This window comes from Aspergillus aculeatus (assembly GCF_001890905.1).
Source record: "Aspergillus aculeatus ATCC 16872 unplaced genomic scaffold ASPACscaffold_1, whole genome shotgun sequence".
Classification (NCBI taxonomy): domain Eukaryota; kingdom Fungi; phylum Ascomycota; class Eurotiomycetes; order Eurotiales; family Aspergillaceae; genus Aspergillus; species Aspergillus aculeatus.
Genome location: NW_017962976.1, coordinates 1147048 through 1167173, shown reverse-complemented (window position 1 = coordinate 1167173; position 20126 = coordinate 1147048). Strand labels below are relative to the sequence as shown.

The window sequence follows — 20126 nt, the reverse complement described above, 5'->3', positions numbered from 1 at the left end:
GAACGCATGTTGGGAGTAGAAGATGTACTACTAGTGTACTTGTACAACTGGCACATGCTAGGGTTGAAACTATGGAAAAAAAAAAACCGGTCGCCGTATGGAATAAATGGAAACATAGGAATGCTTTGCCTCCATACTCATGTGTCAATGAGCGCGTGGGAATTTAGGTCGATTGTGAATGGTTGAAGAAATGAATGAGGTTCTCCACCGAATAGCCCGATCGACGCATTAGCTTGGAGTGATGGGGGTCTGGAGACGTCGGCGCATTGCGTGGCCCTGAAATGCCCTGGATTATGGGCTGCCTTTGAATCGGTTGTGATCGCACGGCCTGGGCGGGGCGAGGTTATCGTTCAATCTTCAGCATGGAAGTTTGAGATTGAAAATCTCTAATTACAGTGTAGTGCTTTGTGTTGCATAGGAGTTGGGTGAGAAGCAATAATCCGGAAAGAGGGTGTAAGCTTGATTTGTTGTTGTTTGACTCCGTGTTTCACGGCTGCCTTCTGCCAGCTACGCCAACACAGCCACCCAAGGCTGCATTAGGAGGGAACCTTAGCACTTGCACTTGACCTCGGAAAGGTTGAATTCCTTCGAGCTTAGGGTCGTCAGATAAAGCTCCATGCACATTATGCCAACAGCGGAAAGAATGTTATTTCGAATCTAGCCCACCAATGGATCGCTCTATTTCCCAATGCGCATATATACACTTGAATAAACTTTTAGATCTATACAATTACCGCCCTTTCCCATAATCAGGCGTGTAAGCCTTGACCTTGCCCTTCGTCAACTCCCTCAACGCCATAGTAGCATACTGGCTCGATCCAAGCTGGAATTTGAGCACCACCGCGAGTTTGCTCTCCCCCTGCTCCTGAGCAGCATCAGCATCAGCACCATCCTTGCTCTGACCCTGAAGTCTTTCCAGATCGGTCGCCACGAACTGCTCATCGTCCCGGTCGTAGACCTTCACGTCGACCGAATAGTCCGGCCCCATGCGGTTCAATAGCTTGCGGTATCCGCCCGTGAGGCTCACGTCCTTCCACTTCCGGCGCATATCGAAGGGATCGAGGCCACCGCCTTGCTCACTGCCCATGAACTGCTTGTAGAAATCCGTCATGGCGTTGGCCGGGTACAGCACATCGTATCCAGGAAGCGTCAACACGACGTCGAAGATGTTGTATTTGCCGCTGGCGGCTTCCTCGGCGGTAAGGGCGCGGGCGCGCGTGATGCCCTCGGCCGCGTAGGCGCTGTCGCCGGTTGCATGGGGCGTGATGATGACTTCGCCGTCGGCGTCAACGGTCTCGTCGGCCGGTTCGGTAGTCGCGGCTGCGGAAGCGCCGGTGGTGTTGGCGGCGGCGGAGGAGGTCTTGTCGGTGTGTTCGTGGATCAGGACGAGGTCGCCTTCGACGACCTTGTCGCCGTACAACCGCCAGCGTTCGGTGGCAGCGAAGTTCCACACAAACGACTGGTAGGCGTGGACGTACATCAGGCGCAAATTACGGGGCACAGCCTGTAGGGCGCCGAGGTAGTCGGTCTTCGAGCGGCCCAGTTGGCGCATGATGTTGGCCTCGGCGGAGAATTTGCGAGGCAGTTTCTCGAGCGCCTTGCCGGCGTTGGCGGTGGTCGTCCAGAGGTCGATCGCTTCGGCGCGCGCGCGGTCGTCGGAGCTGATTAGAGCGGAGGCGGCTTCTCCCTGTTGGGCGGCATGTAGGGTGTGCGGGCTGTAGTGGAGGATGGCGTCGCAGGCGCCCTTGAATTCGCCTTGAAGCATCTTAACGCCGACGGTGTCCGTGCGCGTGGCGTAGGTTCCGAAGCGTTGCAGACCGAAGTAGTTGAAGTAGCCCCGTTCGCGAAGGTTGTGTAGGGCAGTCTTAACAAGGTCGGTAGACTTGGCGATGGCGGCTTCGCGGTCCTGAAGGTCGACGACTCCGGGAATCTCGCAGTCGCGGAGGGTGATCACGAACTCGTTGCCGTTGAGATCACCCAGATCTAGACCATACTTGCGATACTCGAAATCACCGAGGACTGCGTTACGGAGAGTAGGGTTAATCTTCTCAAGCCGCTCGGCCTGCACTCGGTACGCACACGCCCGCTGGACCGTCACACCGCGTCGATCCTTGGTACCGGCGAATTGAAAGGTCTTCGAGTTCACTTTGAGCTGGCGTCCAATGAAGTTCAGAACCTCCATGGTATCTTTGTTCTCCTTGTAAATGGTGAAGTGCAAGTAGGGGCCGCCCAATTCATCCCAATTGATCGGAACACGCGGCCCGCCGTTGCCGTTACCGCGTCCACCCTGCGCCTTCTTGTTATTCCGGTTCGGGGCGACGGAGATGTTCATCATGCCCTCACTGTCGGTCTGGGACTCGAGCTGAGAGTTGAAGATGCGACGAATGGCCTGGTGCATCTTGATCCGCAGATCGCGATCGGTGACCACGACGGTAGCGATCTTGCTGAAGTCGCTGGGCCTCGACTTCGGATTCTCAAGAGCGCGTTTGTTCAGCGCCAGAATCTTCTGTGTGGGTTCCTCGCCGAAAAGGGATTCGAGAAGCGCGTTGTCCTCATCGCTGATCTGGAATTCGGGGGCCGGGGTTTCGGTGGTCGGCGTCGCATCTTTCTCAGCTGTAACTTGGGCGCCGTCTTCCTGCTGGGGCTTTGCGGCTGGCTTCTCCGAGGACTGCTCCTCCTTATTCTGCTTCTTCTCCTGAACGGGAACATTCTGCAGATGCAGCACTTCACCGGACGGCACAATCTCGTTCACGAGGAAATCGGTATATCTAGATGCGAGGAGATACAATTAGTGACGGCCCCAGACAAGTCATGAAGGGACCAGAGCATACCTCTTCTTCAATATACCGGAGAAACCTTCGTTGTCCGCGCTGACATAGCCGGTGATTCCAACCTCTATCTCCCTCCGAGCCTGCGCATCATCGGCCGAGACTGGCGCGGCGGCGGGTTCCTCCGCAACGGGTCCGCCGGCTTGGGGAAGCACAGCGTCGTCCGTGATGGACGGATTGTCAGTCTTGATCCGCTTGCGCGGCGACTCAATCACGTCGGCGCCCTCCATTGCAATGGCTGCTTTTCTGCAGTTAAAAAGATGGTGGAGTTGGGGAGACCGAGATTAAAGTCATGAAGATTGCGGAGCTCCAGAAAGTTACCGTCACGTTTTGCTTGGCTGAATTGAGTTAGAGCGCGGGGGCTAGCCCTAAAGGGAAATCCCGATCGGGATGAGTTGTAGATCGGTCTAGTCCTCAAGGAGTAGAAGTATAGACCACCTTCATGATGGATCATGGATCCATCGAGACTGAAATGAGACTTCTAATCCCTATGTGCGAACGTAGGCTGGCTATCTGCAACAGTGCAAGAAGGATCTTCGCAGCACTTGGGGACTCAATGCATGCAACCATTCGATTTTAGCTCATCGAAAAACTGATTCAATCAATGGCGTGTAGTATGAACCATTGCTATCATGTCCAGATAATCTTGAATCATCACTCACTCAAAGACATGAGATCCAAGGATCAGCAGTTAAAGGAGATGAATATGCCTATAAATCACCGAGAAATCCAATCCACCTCAAGCCAGCTCCATCATAAACCAAGGATTATCTCCTCTTCATTCTCCCAGAACAAAGGCTATCACCACACAGCACACAAGTCAAAGCCAAATAACACCAGTAATACTCCAGTAAGTTCCTTCAGCATGCAATCAAAAAAAGAATCAGTATTGAAACCCAGACATCCGCCCCAAATCCAAAGACAATATAAATAAGCCCTCACACCCTCACGTCCTCTCCCCCCATCTTCCGATAGGGAAACCAGTCCAAAACAGTTGCAAGTAAGACAAAAAGTGTGACCTATAGCAGCAACATCAACCATGTTGCCCCCAACCCCACGCCAGATACAGCGTAGCGAGCGTTTCCGCCAGGCGGGGATGTTCTGGCACCGAACCGAGATGGGCGATGAGCAAGTCACCGTGCCCGTCTCATTTCTCAACTTCATCATCACAGCTAACAGGGACTCACACCTCGCGCAGCGCCGGTACTTCGACGCCGCGCGCGAGGTGCTCCGGCGCCGCTTTCTCGCGTTGATCACCTCCGGATACGAGCCCCCCATGCCGGTGCTCAGGATCTATCAGCCCCCGCCTTTTTATTCTTCTTCTGAGTCGGATTCGGACTCTGAGGAGAGCGAGAGTGTGAGTGATGATTATGAGGAGGTGGAAGAGGAGGAGGAAGAGGAGGAGGAAGAGGAGGAGGAAGAGGAGGAGGGTTATGAGGCTTGTGATGAGAAGAGCGTCGAGGGGTCTAGCGTTCACGCTGATGTCGACAGTGAGGATGATGACTTCGATGTGCTGAACGACTTCACTGTCAAGATGGAGTTCGTAGTGGCGGTGACCACCGTCCACGAGCCTGCTGACGTACTGGAGAATTTGATCGACTGCGTTGAAAAGATCATTGCAGAGATTGATAACACGGGACGCTGTGTTTCGCCCTCGTACGCGGCCGCTAGAGGGCTGGTGTCGGCTCGGATTGTGAAGGATGGGCTGCCGATGCAAGAGGAGGAGGAAGAGGAGGTTGACTCCGAGTGGACGGACGACGAGGAGTCCTTTGACGAAGCAGACGAGTGCTGTCCTAGCAAGCCGGAACGCTTTAGTGATGATCGTAATGATCCCGAGAGCACCGATGAGAGCGAGGGCGAAGAGAATCCCATCATTTACAATGACGATGATGTTGTGCCGCTCGATGTTGACGAGGACGCGGTGCTTGCACGCATCGCCTGGCTCCTGCAAGATGCGATGAAGTCGAATCCTTAAGCTTGCTGCCATTGTAAGCTTCCTTCGACTGTCTCTTTGCCCTTTCTTCACCCGGCCTGTTCGCTTCTTTTAAGTTGTAGTCTTGTACACTCTTGCTCCGATCGTTGGGTGTACAAAGGTTAAATTCTTAATGTAGACAATTCTAGAACAAAAGTCTGTTTCCTTTCAATGAAAGCTTATGATGCAAAACTGAAGTATCATTAGCCTGAGCTTGTAGCATATTCTAATCAAGTACACAGTGTACCCCTCGTAAAGCGTCATGTGCATCCCCAACTCCATAGCCTGAAATCACAAAAAGAAACAAAAATGGCAACTAGAGGTATCATCTATGCGAGGTGTTGCGACCTCTCCCAAGTCTAATGCTAAACGCACGAGTTGATCCGAAAAGCAGATTCGTCGAGTACGCAAGAACCAGAAACGGACCGAGAACAATCCCATAGCGGGATTTAGGAGATCAAGAAAGCAAAAAGACGGCGGATGGATATCATGTTGCTCGATTACGCAACGCGAGAGCCTTCTTCAGCGTCTCCGGATCACCGCCCTCCCATGCAGCCCGAATGGCCCGGACTAGTCCGAAGACCGCTTCGCGCGCTTCTTCCCTTGCCAGACCCGAGTGAAGAAGGGAATCGTATGGAGTCTGTGTGTGGCGGATATGCGCTTCCGCAGCCAAGATGGCCTTGCGCTTGTCTGACACGGTGGTGGCGCGTCCTACGCGGCCAGCACCTTTCAAGAAGGCATGGTTGACAATTGTCTCCAGCACGCTCTCCGGCATGAGAGGAAACTGGGTGCGAAGAAGCTGACGGGCCTTGGTAGAGTCTCGCTCATCCCGACTCTGTACGGCCTGAGCGCGAGACTTGGCTGTTTCCGCTGCGGAGCTGCGGACAGACTCGAAGATATCGGATGGGACACGCAGGCCGATGGTGGACTTTCCTTTGTCGTCCTAAGGGTGTTATTAGTAACCATATGGTTGCCATGGAGAAAACAGAGAGGGGAAAAGGGGCCAACTCACATAAACTACATAGACAACCTGACGGGCCTCTTTGGTCTTACTGCGGCAATGACGTGTAATGTAGACATCGCCCTTGGGCACGAAAGTATAGTTCTGGGGACACGGGTCTTGACGGAGGCAGTTCTGGATGGATTTGCGTATTGTTAGCGATCTATACCCTTCCCAGTATGTGTCTGCGCCGGGAGCCGCAGGTTCAAGATGCAAGGGCGGAGTCGAGGACTCTCGACGACGGAGTTATAGTTCCCCTCTGCAACCTCCTTCCCCGCCCCTCACGAACAGGGACCTTTGCTGCAACCTCACCTTTTCCAAAGTATCCGAAGAAGGCGGAAGAATCGGTATCTTTCTTGACTTAGAAGGCTGCCATGCTGCCCGGAGCTGAGTCCCTGCCGCCTTGAATTTGGTGGTGTTTGCAGCAACTCCGAAATCGCCCCGATCGCGCTTCCTCTGAAGACTCCTTCTCCGTGCGTGTGCTAGAATCCCCCGGGGTGATGCCGGACTGGCTGCCAGGCCGACACCGGCTTTCTTGCGCTTGTCAAATCTCTTGGCGAGCTTGGGTCGGCCTTTCTTGGATCGAGAGTTGACTGGCATGCTGGATCAGGACAAGAAACTCCGGAGGAGAGCGAGCGGATGTTCAGGGTCACCAGACGCAGAACAGATAGCGGTGAAATGCGAGGGAAATGACTAGGAGTCAATAAATATGCTTTATGCTCGGACGCAAGTGGTCGATCGGTGATGCAATGCTGTAATTCATTCGGCGGACGGAGGATTCGATAGATAAGCGAGCGCAGGATTCAGGATGGGGTTCGACTATAAGACGAGGGGTAGATGTGAAAGAGTGACACATCCATTGTGACGGAGTACATGCTGTGTTATTTGTTCTTTGTTTTTCAAGGGTCCATAATGAGGTGTTCTGGCGCAATAAACTGCGCATTCGTTCAAGTTAATGATGCCCAAAGAAGGTGGACAGCAATTCAAGCCCCCGCGGACAAATCGGCCGCGTCGGAGAAAGATGTGGCGGTGAATAGGGAAGTGTGGCTGACACTACTGATGACTGAATATCAAGGCATCCAGACTGCGGGGACGGGCAACTGGTGAATTTCGACATGGAAGGCACATCATCAGCTCTACGCTCTACCACCGCATTATGGCTGATACTGCAGCACTAAAGGAGGGCTGAGAGTACCAAGCTAAGTGCCAGTGTAGTACACGGTCGCGAGTATGTCTTTGATACTTAGCACACTGTCGCACATGTTGGGACTCAGATCACTCAATGCGAGCCTTTCATTGTCTCTCATCTTGCGGACAAGAATAGCCGAGCAACATTTACAGCCACTGATAGGAGAGATGAACCCGATCTGATGGAACAGACCAGCTGAAAGGAAGTCAAAGCAACCAATGGCCACAACTCCTGATTCGAAGCAGTTGAGTACTATTGTGTCAGCATTTACTGTTTAGTGGTATCCTGCTACTTTGCAATAGTTCTCCGAACATACTGTGGATGAACTGCATCAAGCGTATAGATCTCCCGAAGTGACAGATCACTCAGGGCAACCAGCCGATTACCCCATGGAGCAAGAGCATATCGATAAGCTAAAGATAGCTGCAAGTTGCTCAACAGCGTCCCGAATCCTGACTACAAGGAGCGACCGATGCTTGATTACCGCGCTGACTGTTTAGCTTTTGTTGCCTGCATGAAAAGATCCGGCTACTCCACGTTCCTGTAAACGATGAAGAAGGGTTGGTTCATCAGGCACTTCAAGACCCTAGTTGACTGACAAGGGCAAGAGGTAGTTATCTGTTTGACCCTCCCGTCTCAGAACTTGCTGTGTCTGATTCAGCCCGCTCGTGTGTGTTTCGAAGAGGTTTAGGGCCCTGGAGCGCTCCCATCCTGGGAAAGGTATGTCCTGTGCTCCCTTGCTGATGTCTTCAACTCTAATATAGCCGAATCGATCGTTGGGAGGGGCGGTTAAACGCACACGCTGCATTCGAGACCATGCCAGGGGCTCTGGATTTATTAAATAAGATAGGGACTTGCTGTGTCTGTCCAACTGCGTTACACGGCAGGGCGTCTTAACTACTGCTGCAGGTCCCATGGCTCGCGTGCAGGTCTAGCAGCTAAACGATTGATGGACGGTAAGTTAGTTGGTCATGGGTGAAGCTGAAAAGGACAAGAGTCACCAAAACTTTTGCCCCTTAGGCCGACCATGGTGAAGACCAATCAATAATGGATTGGATGAGGGGTGACAATCAGAGCTGAGCAGGGACATGCCTAGTGCTGAGTGAGTCGGTATGTGTATGGGTGATAGAACAACTAGACCATAATAATTCGACCAGTCCATCATGGATCGATCCATCCTTTTCCTGGAGGGCCACTGTTCTGCCTAGGATAGGCTCCCCTTTCCCGGGCTCTGTCCCCAACCCTCTTTCCGACCAATGGTGGCTCGCCAGGATCACAACCGGTCGTTGCTGCAGCAGACGGTGCAGCGCAAGTTATCCCCAAATTCAGAGTCCGTGATTGTGCCCGAGATGAGTCTAGACTTAATTGGTATCGGGGCGACTCACGCGGCGTCCGATCGCGCTGAGAGGGAGAGACTTATCCCAAAGAGGTAATATTACATCCGGGTCGGATCTGGCCTGGACAGATGGAGGGGTGAGCATGTCTACTTAATAGTTCTCAATGCTGAGAGTGTCTGCTGAAAACAAAGTGCACAGATTGAAACCGAGCCAACCCCTTTTGTTTGTTCATGCTTGTACGGTATGCCGTTTGTATGTGTCTTATATGTCTTTTGCGTTAGTTGAGGCAGCGAATGATTGTGTCTACGTTTTCTGTCACCACGCCTCACCCGAGACCGAGTGGATAGCTGCAGCGGAGAGACGAAAGGCTAGCCTCAAGAATGGTCTAGCTGTCCAAGTTCAGGAGTTGGCATAATCAGAGCCACTTCTCTGACTTTAGTGACTACCATGTCGTCATTGCTGCCCCGATTCAGGGCCAAGACGAACCGAGGAAAGGAAATTAATTTCGGACAGTTCGAGCTCGCTCCGTCTCTGCTCGTTGCTCCAGCGCCCCCAACTCCCCAGTACGGCCATAGTCCGACATGGAACTGAACGAACGAAACAGAATCCTTAAAGGCTCGCGGTCTAGTCCAGCCGAGTTGAGTCGAATCGAATCAATCAAACAACCCCAGGGCGTCTGAGGGTCGTTTAGTCTAGTACGTAGTGTTCAGGAACGGGTTGCAAGGCTCCATCCACCTCCCCCTCCCTTTACCCCGTCGCCTAATGTAGACTGGATCGACAACAACCTGGGAAGGGAGCCTTCATCAAGGTGAACCTTGTCGAGAGATCTCAAACTCCGAGATGGAGTGGAGGTTGATCAGGTTGGGATCGATCGACGGCGGCTCAAGCCCGGCAGAAAGCTTCAGCGGGAGACATATCAATCTGAAGATGGGCAGAATAAATAGAGACTCGATACAGTCACTTGTGAAATCTAGGTCGAGAGTGCTTCAAGTGTTCAACAGCAGGATCGATGAAGGTGTCAGTTCCCAGCAAAGCAGCTGAGCCAGCCAGCTAACAATTGCCAGCAGCGATCGTGCGGGAGAAGGAGATAAGGCGATCCACGGGAATTGGACCGTCGTTCCTTGTTCTGGAAAACCTCCACGGGCGCTTTGAACCCCCTAGAGCTGTAGCTTCGTCCGCGTAATCTGTGAGAGCTATGATTTTCTTGAATTCTTCTTTCTTTACTTCTTTATTGCTGGGTTGCCGGTCTGGGGAATGAATGAGGCGGATATTGTTCTAGCTGGGGGTGCATTGCTCGTTCAGGGCCAGCCCCGGAAATCCGTATATGAACCCGCGGAACCTCGATCGCTAATGGAGCCCGATTCATATCACGACTGGTTCTTCTGCACTTTGCACAGCGAACGGAGTCTATCCAGCAGTCTATGATGCCGAGTCTTGCACTCTCCTGCACTCTTCCTTGTCCTTATGGCATAGGATAATCACAAGCTTGCCCGAGTGAGCCGGGCGACAGATAATCTTTCCATCAAGATGCCGAATCTCTACCACTACCGGATAGAGAGGGAGGAAGATCGGGAAGGAGCATGCTGGCTGGAAGACCCTCGATGATGATGATTGTGATGAAAGGACTATAGAGAGAAGGATGACTGTAAGACTAGCAGCTCAAAGGCTCAAGTGTCATATAGAAGAGACACGATCGAACGAGATCGAAATGGCAGCAGAACCGGTCCTGGGGTTCATCCTTCCGTAGTCTTTTTTTTCTTCATTGAAAATGGTTCCCCAGTGGATCTGCGGATGTATGTAAAAAGAAAAAAAAAAGAGGGCAAAGAAAAAAAAAAAACTGTTAAATTATTACCAAATTACAAACAGAGGAAAACGAAAACACAAAATTCAATTTCCTAATCCTGATCACTCTGGCAATTGCTTCCCTTTCTCAATTCAATTACTTCCTTCCTATTTGAACCACTATCCTCCTTGACTGTCTCCTTGGGAACGAACATACAGTAGCTAGTCAACTACAGTTCACAGCTGCTACAACTCCTACTATTGCCTCCGGTGCAGGGACTACTACCTACCGACTAACGAACCGAGCCTCCTCCCTAGAGAACCAAGGACCAGAGAAGAGAACTCTACTCTCCAACTCTCCGATACTCGAAAGAAGAGAAGAGACGTTTTGAAGGAAACGAACACACATCCGTTGGAGCACCCTTTGTTCAGCAGAAGCTCTATCATTCTTGGAACCTTTCTCTTCTTACTCCTAACTTACTCTTACTACTACTAAATTACTTCCCCTCTCACAACCACTTAATCTACCACCACCACTTCCTGCCCTTCCCTCCCTCCCTCCCTCCTCCTCCCTTTCTCTCATTACGACCCTCCTTTGTCCACCCCCTCCTCTCTCTCTTTCTCCTCGCTAGGATCACTTCCGGGAATAATTTCCCTGCCTCTCCTCCCGATTTGACTACTATGTGCTAAACCGTCAGTTCCTTCTTTCCCGTCCGCTCAGTCCTTCGAGGGGTCTCAACGCAAAGCTCGAGTTCTATGACCCCGGGCAACTTCACATTCGTCGGCAACTTCGATCCCTACCGAAACCCCTCTCCCCGAACATTCCTGACGACTCGCAAAAATCTCGAAAAATCTACGAGAGGGTTGCCTGGCAGCTTTGCAATTGTATGGTTGCTGGGATCACAAAGTTGCTGACATGAGTTGGGATCACCCTGTTCACAGGTATGTGGGATTTGGTTTATTCAATTTCCCTCTCTCTCCCCTACACATACGGCACCACGGGCTGGCACAAGCGGGGTTGCTTTGTCTTCTTTATTCCACTCCACCTCACTTGAAAGCCACTTATTCAAAACTTGTGCTCGCGTGCTTGTGTGCTTCAATTCTGCAACCCCCCCTTAGCTTTCTATGTGTATATAGTTGGCTCATATATACAATTTGTCTTCTCTGGCTGGCCCTAGGCTGGTTCCGCGGAGCTTTCTGTTGAACTCCGCAACCCCCCCCCGAAGTAGCCGCTCATGTGCACAATGATACTAACGGAGCCGTCCTTTACGTTCAGCTTCAGCTATCCAAACGGTGAACCTCAGACCCCAACGAGGACTCCTCCAACGAACACAATCTTCGGTGACTCGGCCTTTCAAACCCCCAAACTCGAGTCCAGCTTCTTCGATCCCCGAGTCACTTGGGACACCTCCGATCCCTATGCCTCCAGTCCGGAATTCCTCCGGACACCCCAGAAATTCGGTATAAGCACCCCTTCAATCAATCCTCTCCGATTGCCAGACACTGGGCCCGACCGACCGTTAGATGCAGACTCCATCTTGAGGAGCGTCAAAGCGGCGGAGCAGGACACAGATACAGCGAAACGACGCCGGCCGTCCAAAGCCAATGGGTTTTTCGGGGAGGAGGGTCCGCGAACGGTAGACTCAGCCAAGTCTGCCGCCACCATACAGACACCCCCGCCAAGCAGCGCTTCTCGAAAGAAGATGACCGAGTATGGCGAGGGCAAGGGCACTGGGCGACGTACCTCCGCCTCCAGTGCGGTGGGCGGTCATCTGGAGACTCCTAGCCGGATAATGGGTGCCTCGCCTCAGTTGTTCAATTTCACCTCCTCCCCAGATCCGTTTCAGCTGGGATCGATGAACCCCTCCGCATCCCCTCTATTTCCGCAGCAGAGACTTTTCTGGGATCATGACTTGGAAAATCATGGGGTAGGAATGGGTCTTTCGACCAGCGGTGTCGATCTATTCGCTCCGCAAACCAGTGGCCCCTTCCAGCTCAACCCTCCACCTCTGCAGGATGCCCATATCCCTCAGTTGCCCACCATCGAGGGTAGTATGGAACTTCCAGAGTTCAATACCAACGGCTATAACATGTCGTCAACCACCACGACCGACGCCGCACTGTTCCCTGCCCCATTCTCTACTTCTCCCCGTCTACCTATCACCAAGGCTGAGGATCCAGCCATGTTTCTCAGTTCTCCAGCACGTCGTTTTGGGGGACCCCAGCCGACTCCTGAGAAGAGGCTCTTTGGCCGGCCTACCCGACAGCCCTACCATCATCAGACCGAGGAGTCGAAGCGGGAAGAACTCCGTCGGGCACAGAGTGTACACCACCCGCTCGCCGCGTTCGGTCACGAAGAGGACGATGACTACACTCCTCGACAGGCCCGGCCGACGCTGACCCGTAGTGTCACTCACACGGCTATCACGTCTTCTCGCCCCGGTGCTGGGAGTACGATGTCTTTGACAAATGGCATTCGCAAAAGCCCATCGAAGGGCCGCCTATCGCCTGTTAAATCTATGCGCCAGTCGATGCCCCGCTCAACGTCTGCGGCCAGTGTACCTACACGTTCTCAGTCAGTGGTTCTCCGGATCGGACGCGATGGTCGAGCCAAGACCGAAATGCAGCCCGTGCAAGAGGCAGCGACTGGACTGACAGATCCCATCACCGCCATGGATCTGGAAGGCTCCACAACAGAGAGCGAGTATGACTCAGTCGATTGCTCTGAATACCCGATCATCCCTAGTCGCAACCCCTCACTCGCATTCTCAGATGCTGGAAGGTCAGTGACGGGCCGTAGTGACTCGGATTCACGGCCTCACTCGAAGGGCTCCTACACCTCGACGGCAGCATCGTCCCAGTCGGGACGGATGTCCCCGTGGAATGGATCTACTCGCGGATTTTCCCGCCGACCCCAGTACAAGCCCACTCTGGATGACTGGAAACGGACACCGAAAAGACAGACTGGCATGCTTCACTCGGATCTGTCTTATCTGAGTGCCGGGTCGCTGGGGGAGCCCTTCGATGACGTCGATGAGGACAGTGGCGATGCTCAGCATGCCCTCCGGAAGGTGTTGCAAGAGCGTGGACGTCCGCTTCGGCCTCACACTGTCAGCTACAGCTCGCGGATAGGTCGTGCCAATCGTTCTCTGGCTCACCTTCGGTCGTCCCCGCCGCGATTTGGAGCCGAACTGGATCTCGCTACACGGACGATGAACACGTCTCCTACAACGATGACGGACCCTGACATTGCAACACCGATCACCGATCGGTTCAGTAACCCCAGCCGGGGAACCAGGTGTGTCTGCAATTCCATGGACAACGGTGGTCACCTGATGATCCAATGGTAAGTAGTCCTGAACACCATAGCAGTCCTTTCCTAGCCTGACTCAGGGACAGTGAATCATGCAGTCACTGGTTGCATACCAAGTGTGTTGGACTTGAACGGGCCAATCTCCCCTCTGTTTATGTCTGCGTCTTCTGCGTTGCACAGACTCCCACCCGGAAGAATAATCGTGTTCGAGTTCCTGTTGGCGGAGTCGGCCATGGCCATGGCCCCCCCTCACCCTTGGCCCATAAGTCCTATCGGTTCCGTTGAAATGCCATGAGCTCGGACACGCTGGTACGACTTGCTTTCTTACTCCTCGACATCCGCCTACCTTCAATACCCTTTGTCTCACGCTAGCATAACTCATACCCATACTCTCTACTCAAGGAGCAGAGAGTCTCCATTATTCTGGGTCTCCTTTGTCATTTTGTCCTGGATTTAGACATACCCCTTTCCTTTTTCTGAAACATATCATCTCTTTCCGGGCGGCTCTATGTTTACATGACCGCAGTGATGAGGGTTACCCCTTACTATGTTCTTAATCGTCCGGCAAAGGGCCACGTGATACCTTGTATTCTGTATGTAGCCAACGCTAATCACCAAGAAATACACTCAATGATAACGAACAACCTTCTGCACGAGTCGATTGCAGGAAGAGCACAGTAGAGCTGACAGCAGATCACTGCTACGGATGTCAACTGTTCCAGTCTAGCGTGTACATGTCTAGACTTATATTTTCTCCAAAGCTACTAGGTTCCTAAACTATGAATATACCTACCCTAACGTATATTCAAATTAGCCCATGAATCAAAGAAACTTATAAGAAGTATAAGAACCAATATGCGCGTTTAGTTATATAATATAATATCTAAGCATTTCCAGAGGGCACTTGGTATCTGCTCGCATGGATTAGTCTTGGTTTTGACCGTGGTAGACTAGACTAAGCTAAAGGAGTAGTGTCCATCTTAATGTTCCTGTGCCTCTTCCCCTTAAATCTAGTCCATCCCATTACATTTCACCCTGACAATGCCACCAGTCACTCGCTCCACGCGCCGCAATCTTCCCACCTTCCTCCAGGAGTCATCAGCTCGCCAGTCAACCACGTCTCAGCCGCTGCGTCTAAATGAGCCCACTCGAACCGGCTGGTCATGTCTCCTCGACTGGATCGCCATCACCCCGGCTCTCATCTGGGACCATGCCGAGCAGACCGATGCGATCGACGAATTCTTCGACCAGCTACGGGGATATACCACCATCAACCTCCGACTCCAGCGATGTCGCTCCCTCGAAGCTCCGAACACCGAATATCTCATGATCGGTTCGTCGATCCTGCCCCGTCCGCTGTCCTTCTTTTGGGGAGATACTGATGAGGACCACCAGAATGGAGCCACGCTTCCACCCGAGCCAAATTCATTGACTCAGACGACTACACCTCTCTGATGGATCTCCTCGGACGATTGACACAGGGTAGATCCGTGCAACTGTCTCTGCTGGATTTCTCGTCAACGAACACGTATTGCGCCTTCCACCCTGACGAACGGGGCCCCGTCGACCACTTCGAACTCCTGATGGTCTACTTCCCCGGCCACCTGTCCGAGTCCCAACGAAAAGAAATCTCGCGCAGGGATGGACCGTTCAGTCTGCGCGGCTGCTTCCCCGGGCAGCCGTATGAGGAGATCGAGCCGCTCCCGCTGCACCAGTTGGTTGACTGGACGTGTGGGTGGTTGGTTGACACCACTAGTGCTGGTGCTGGTGGTGCTGGTGCTGTGGACTTCCGGGGCTATCGCGGGGCGCAGTGCCTGGTCTACTTTCTGCGGTGGAATGGGAGGGCTGGGGAGAAGAGCTACAAGTCGATCCACGAGACGCATACGGTGGATTGGTGGGGGGAGTTTTTGGCTCGGTTGGAAGAACTCGGCATGCTGGGGTATGAAAGTCAGCATGTGCAGTTTTATAGAAGTTCGCGTTTATAGTACATATGATGGGGCTTGTTGTGTTCTCTTTGTTTGGTTGAGATGAGAATGAGTACTTGTGAAGGTTTCTATGACTTTCCTCGTTTAACGTTTAGTTGAAGGAAGGAGGTTGATAGAGTGAGGTCAGCTCCGAACTTGAGAAGAACGGTTCTCTCTTAATATCCCGGCTCTTGTATCGATAGTATTAGGGCTGTATGCTGCGATGAATGCACTGTTTGTGTAGCGTCTGGAGTTTGGCTCAAATTATAATTGAGATCCCGGGGCTGCGGATGCTGCACCGTTAGAACAAATTGTGGTGTCAACGGATGCTGGGTAGGATTTGAGATTCGAGACGTTCCAAAGCATGGGCCGTACGCTTCTAGCTATTGGCCCCATGTTTTGTTTCTCCAGCGGTATAGACAAGTCAAACGGCCTCCATCTGTGCATCGAGTCTATGCAATCGCTGGCTGGTCTGATAAAGCCCAGCTCGGAAGTCCAATAAAGTTCAGTGAAATACCAGCGTTGCTTGGTCCATTTGGATTTATCAGTAGCTGTATCAGATAGCCACTTCTGAGCCTGTGCCATGGCTGAGCCACATAGGGTGTAGTATCTCTTGGATGTCAGAAAGGTTATTGTGTTGTTCCCATACGTAGTGGACGGTTGGGCTACCAGAAAGGCAAGTGTCTCCGCAGCAACGCGGGCAGCACAAACCGGCAACGAGTCTGCAGAAACGAGGATGCCACGCTTCAGCTGACGGATATTGAACGCATGAGCGCACGCAGCTCGGGGACAGTAACTTCTGGTGACAGTTTCCACTCAAGGAGAAAAGTGCGCAGGTCGTGGATTGTGGGAGTTGGACTGCGAGGGGAGGAGATACTAGTAGCTTAGCCTTCATTTCCTGAACACGAGCTTTTGAAGAATAGCGACCCTCAATGCTTGTTTCCAGCGAAAGTCTGCGTGCTGCTTGAAGGCGGCTGGCGAATCGCAATCCGCGAATCTGAATGTAGAAGTCAATCTGGCCACTGTGCATGTTCAAATTGAAGTCTATCGCGATGTTGTGACTGCAACTCTTCTGGAGAATGCTCACTGCACTCCTACCCGGACGTAGAAGATAGGATATCTGTACTGCCCGAAGTGCAGAGACTCCACTCCGCTTCAATTGCTCAGAAGTCGTTCGGCGATGAAGCATGATAAGCTCCGCCTTCGACTCAATCAATACCATGGCCACCAGCAACCAGCCGCGCAAGGCCATGACGCACAAGTGAGACGGGTACTCCCTCGAAAGTCCGGAAAGAAACCTGCGGTTCGGTATCCTCCAGCAACCGACGAACAATGTGATGATGCGGTTGTTCGTGGCTCAGAGAATAAGAAGGGTTTAGAGGCCTCGACCATCACGATCTCAGGATCAGGCGGATAGAGCAACAGCTCAGCCACCTCCCGGTACCCCATCGCCGCGCGTATGAGAGCAAATCGGCTGTCTGTGGTCATTCACCGTCATATCGTCTGGGTCCTGTATAGCCCCATGGGTAGATCTTGTGGTTTGAGCGAATTGAAATGCATATCCTGTACAGGCAAGAAAACCACCAACACACACTGCAGCGTGTTCCATGGCACGTTCCTAGATGAAAAACTCAGAGCCAGGACTAGATAGCCAAGGCAACTTCATGCTCGAAAGGATTCTCTTCCCGCGCGTTGCAGGCTGGTCATCCTAGCGCTTCGGCTCTGCTTCTTCTCCCCTTGAAAGTTCCGCCCAAGCGGCTTCGCCGTCCAACTGAGCTTGCCAGCCAATCTTGATTTCGCTCGTGTTCTTTGCGATATGGCCGTCGTGCATAAATTGGGAAAGTTCCTCGCCCCAGTTTGTAGCTGTCGCTGCATTCTTTCAAGACCAGCAATCAACTCAATCAAGCCGAGATTCGAGACCAGACGGACCGACAGCAAGCCGATGCCAACCGGGCCTTAGTATTAGGCATCGCATTTCACTGCCTCTGCTGCGTTCTTCACAGATGAGTCTCTATCTTTGGCGGTGGAGGCTGAGGAAAGCTTACTTGGGAGGCTTCGTAATGAACAACTTCACCCTTATCTCTGCAATATGCATGCCTTCAGCGAGTCGACCACGTCCTGTGGACATCGGCACGTTAATTGACCCCCGTGCAATTCCCTGCGATTTCTTGTAGACTTCGGTGACGCTGCGGATGATGATGTTGTAGTGGTGATTGTAGACTTTGGCCATGGAATGTGAGGGTAGGGCTGTTTATTCCTCCTTGGGAGTTATACTTGAAGAGATGATAGGTTGTATGATTGTGATACAAATTGGGTGTGTGCATTTTGTAGGCTGGCCCGTTGCAAGGTACGCAAGACCTTTTGCGTCGGCGAAGTAGAGTCTGTGGTTAGGGGCAGCACACATGGAGTGTGAAGATGATAAACCATGTGTCCAAGGTTGGAGTGGGGGTAGCTAAAGCTGGATATGAAAGTTGTAAGGATATTCTTGACTGGTTGAAGATGAAGATGTAGAAGAGGGAGCTTTGACTGGTCAATGGGAGATGGAGACAGGAAAGAGAGAGAGACACACACAGAGAGAGAGAGACAGGAAGTTGAAAGCAGACCGGAGAGATGAAGAGAAGATATAAGTAAGCAATAGCCTGATCAAAAGGTGACTGCGAATAAGAAAGTATAGACATATTAACACGACAAGACAATAGGAGACGCTGCCATTGAATCAAGGTGGCATTCCACTCCTTTTAGTGACAAGCTATACATGGTGAATAGCTTCGGTCTGTGGCTTGCACCGTTCTGCGCACCCCACACGCAGGTTGTCCTATATCCTAATAGTAATGAGGTAACATTGATAGACTGCTGAATAGTACAGAGACTGTAGTGCTGATGCAACAAATGATTTATGCCCAGTATATACAGCAGGCACCCGCAATATATAGCGTGGACCCTTCCACAGTACACATGTAGCACAGTAGCACAGTAGCACAAGCAGCAAATCCCCACTCCAACCTCCAACCACCAAAGTAAGACATACCTTAATCATCAATCCACTAAAAATACATTATCTTACACCAATTGCCAATTGCCTCAAAAAACCAAGTCATAATGGGGCAAACCAAGCAGAATTAATTACTCCAAGCAATATGACTCACGCACCCGTGCGCCAACACGAGATTAAGAATAAGAAAACCCACCTCAAACCATAGATAAGGTCTATGGACCCTGAATCTCAACTTAAATTCAACAATAAACCACTTCATCATATTCGTGTACCAGACATCTTCCCCTTTGATATCTCTATCTCTAGATCCAAGAAACCGCCAACACAAAAAAAAAGAACAAGATGTACCCCCCATCAACCTTCACCACCCCACGCCTCCTCTTCGAGGCCATGACGCCCGACGATCTCGAAGCCATGTATCAGATCCGCAACAAGCCCGAAGTTATGAGATGGAGGTAAGCAAGACCCCTTAAATTGTCCAGCCTGCAGCCTGTATGGAGCAACTCCTATACCCCAGAACTACGTTTACGTGACTAATACGACCCAACCACCAGCCTGCGCAAACTCCCCGACCAAAACCTCGAAGAAACCCGCACCTGGCTGACGAAATTCATCTCGGGGGAGAACCACCCGCCCCGGACGTGCTACGTTATCCGGGAATTGTTACCAACGCCTAAATCTTCCACTCCCGATGGGACTGGGGCTGCGACTCCAGCAGTAGCAGCAGGCCCCGTCATCGGCAACATGGGCGTGCGGATGGAGCCCGCCCCGACCCAGCGGGATGATCCTGGATTAACATCATCGTCCTCGCAGCAGCAGCAGCAGCAGCAGCAGCAGCATTCCCCAAGCAAAGACCGCTGGGAACTGGGGTACATCTTCCACCCGGATGTGTGGGGCAAGGGGTACGCGACGGAGGCGGTGCAGCACCTCAGCCAGAAGTTCTTTGGGGAGCTGCAGGCCCAGATGACGGAGGCGTATGGGGCGGAGGCCACCAGGAATGTGGAGGGGGGACTGTGGGCGATCACGAATCACGATAATGCGGCGAGTCAGCGGGTGCTGGTGAAGACGGGGTTCGCGGGCCCCGTTGAGGAGTTTGTCGAGGGGGATGGGACGCGGTGTGATGTTTTTGTGAAGTATAAGTGATGGATTTCTGGAGTTCTTTGGGAGTATCCCCCGCCCCTGCTGTGTGCTTCATTTCTAGATTGTTGGGGGTTTGGGGGATATGTGTTCGGATTCTAGATGAGGGCAGACATGTGTATATATGTGTATATATAGTTCGTGAGTCTGAAAGATGTTGTTGGTCATGCATGGCTTCGTGACTTCGTAGCAGCAAGACAGCTAGCTGTCTATTTGTTGTAGTCTAGCAGTGAGCTTCTATCGCCTCGTCATCGAATTTGGTTCTAAACCATTGCGTAAGCATCATGCATCTCAATCAGTTGTATCAGTGACAACTCGGGGTATATACATCGTAGTATGGTATGAGTAATGATAGTAATGCATAGGCAAGCGTAGGCAGGAACCAGTATCGCACGTATCATAGATACTACCACAATCAACCCCCCTCCAAGGATAACTCAACCCACGCCCAGAACACAATGCAGGCGTATCGAATATATCAGTAATAGATAAGAGATAAGATGGCTAAGAGCAAGCCGATAGAGACAGAATCAACCACATCGTATCCTTTCGTTGCGGCCACAAAGAATATTTTTCCTCCGTCAAGGCCTGCAACCGACCAGGGAATAA

The 20126-nt window shown here is 52.0% G+C and overlaps 6 protein-coding genes across 6 annotated transcripts; 4 read left to right on the top strand and 2 right to left on the bottom strand.

The window, feature by feature from the left end:
* Nucleotides 1–611: 611 nt before the first annotated feature.
* ASPACDRAFT_1884303 (pseudouridine synthase PUS7) lies at nucleotides 612–3109 on the bottom strand. The gene is made up of 2 exons (XM_020198365.1): nucleotides 2832–3109; nucleotides 612–2768 (listed from the first exon to the last, which is right to left on the bottom strand). The coding sequence occupies exons 1-2, from the start codon at nucleotides 3056–3058 to the stop codon at nucleotides 731–733; spliced, it is 2265 nt and encodes a 754-aa protein (XP_020060965.1). The 5' UTR covers nucleotides 3059–3109; the 3' UTR covers nucleotides 612–730.
* A 758-nt stretch (nucleotides 3110–3867) lies between these two features.
* On the top strand, nucleotides 3868–4803 carry ASPACDRAFT_56088 (uncharacterized protein; the record flags this gene model as incomplete). Its single annotated transcript, XM_020203088.1, has 1 exon — nucleotides 3868–4803. One exon carries the CDS (start codon nucleotides 3868–3870, stop codon nucleotides 4801–4803), a length of 936 nt encoding a protein of 311 aa, XP_020060964.1.
* A 183-nt stretch (nucleotides 4804–4986) lies between these two features.
* On the bottom strand, nucleotides 4987–6807 carry ASPACDRAFT_109392 (DUF2293 domain-containing protein). Its single transcript, XM_020195382.1, has 3 exons — nucleotides 6113–6807; nucleotides 5813–5935; nucleotides 4987–5743 (listed from the first exon to the last, which is right to left on the bottom strand). The coding sequence occupies exons 1-3, from the start codon at nucleotides 6398–6400 to the stop codon at nucleotides 5288–5290; spliced, it is 867 nt and encodes a 288-aa protein (XP_020060963.1). The 5' UTR covers nucleotides 6401–6807; the 3' UTR covers nucleotides 4987–5287.
* Nucleotides 6808–10725: 3918 nt separating this feature from the next.
* On the top strand, nucleotides 10726–13796 carry ASPACDRAFT_74228 (PHD finger domain protein). Its single transcript, XM_020204154.1, has 3 exons — nucleotides 10726–11050; nucleotides 11385–13454; nucleotides 13508–13796. The coding sequence occupies exons 1-3, from the start codon at nucleotides 11025–11027 to the stop codon at nucleotides 13704–13706; spliced, it is 2295 nt and encodes a 764-aa protein (XP_020060962.1). The 5' UTR covers nucleotides 10726–11024; the 3' UTR covers nucleotides 13707–13796.
* A 792-nt stretch (nucleotides 13797–14588) lies between these two features.
* ASPACDRAFT_74227 (uncharacterized protein) lies at nucleotides 14589–15690 on the top strand. Its single transcript, XM_020204153.1, has one exon. The coding sequence runs from the start codon at nucleotides 14876–14878 to the stop codon at nucleotides 15404–15406; it is 531 nt and encodes a 176-aa protein (XP_020060961.1). The 5' UTR covers nucleotides 14589–14875; the 3' UTR covers nucleotides 15407–15690.
* A 3032-nt stretch (nucleotides 15691–18722) lies between these two features.
* ASPACDRAFT_38184 (GNAT family N-acetyltransferase) lies at nucleotides 18723–19523 on the top strand (the record flags this gene model as incomplete). Its single annotated transcript, XM_020200410.1, has 2 exons — nucleotides 18723–18835; nucleotides 18935–19523. 2 exons carry the CDS (start codon nucleotides 18723–18725, stop codon nucleotides 19521–19523), a joined length of 702 nt encoding a protein of 233 aa, XP_020060960.1.
* Nucleotides 19524–20126: the final 603 nt, after the last annotated feature.

Coding starts and splice junctions, on each gene's coding strand:
- ASPACDRAFT_1884303 (XM_020198365.1), bottom strand. CDS start 3,058: ATGGAGGGCGCCGACGTGATTGAGTCGCCGCGCAAGCGGATCAAGACT. Junction 2,769..2,831: donor TCCGGTATATTGAAGAAGAG/GTATGCTCTGGT, acceptor CCTCGCATCTAG/ATATACCGATTTCCTCGTGA.
- ASPACDRAFT_109392 (XM_020195382.1), bottom strand. CDS start 6,400: ATGCCAGTCAACTCTCGATCCAAGAAAGGCCGACCCAAGCTCGCCAAG. Junction 5,936..6,112: donor CTTCGGATACTTTGGAAAAG/GTGAGGTTGCAG, acceptor AAATCCATCCAG/AACTGCCTCCGTCAAGACCC. Junction 5,744..5,812: donor AGGTTGTCTATGTAGTTTAT/GTGAGTTGGCCC, acceptor TAACACCCTTAG/GACGACAAAGGAAAGTCCAC.
- ASPACDRAFT_74228 (XM_020204154.1), top strand. CDS start 11,025: ATGAGTTGGGATCACCCTGTTCACAG. Junction 11,051..11,384: donor TGGGATCACCCTGTTCACAG/GTATGTGGGATT, acceptor CTTTACGTTCAG/CTTCAGCTATCCAAACGGTG. Junction 13,455..13,507: donor GGTCACCTGATGATCCAATG/GTAAGTAGTCCT, acceptor ACTCAGGGACAG/TGAATCATGCAGTCACTGGT.
- ASPACDRAFT_74227 (XM_020204153.1), top strand. CDS start 14,876: ATGGATCTCCTCGGACGATTGACACAGGGTAGATCCGTGCAACTGTCT.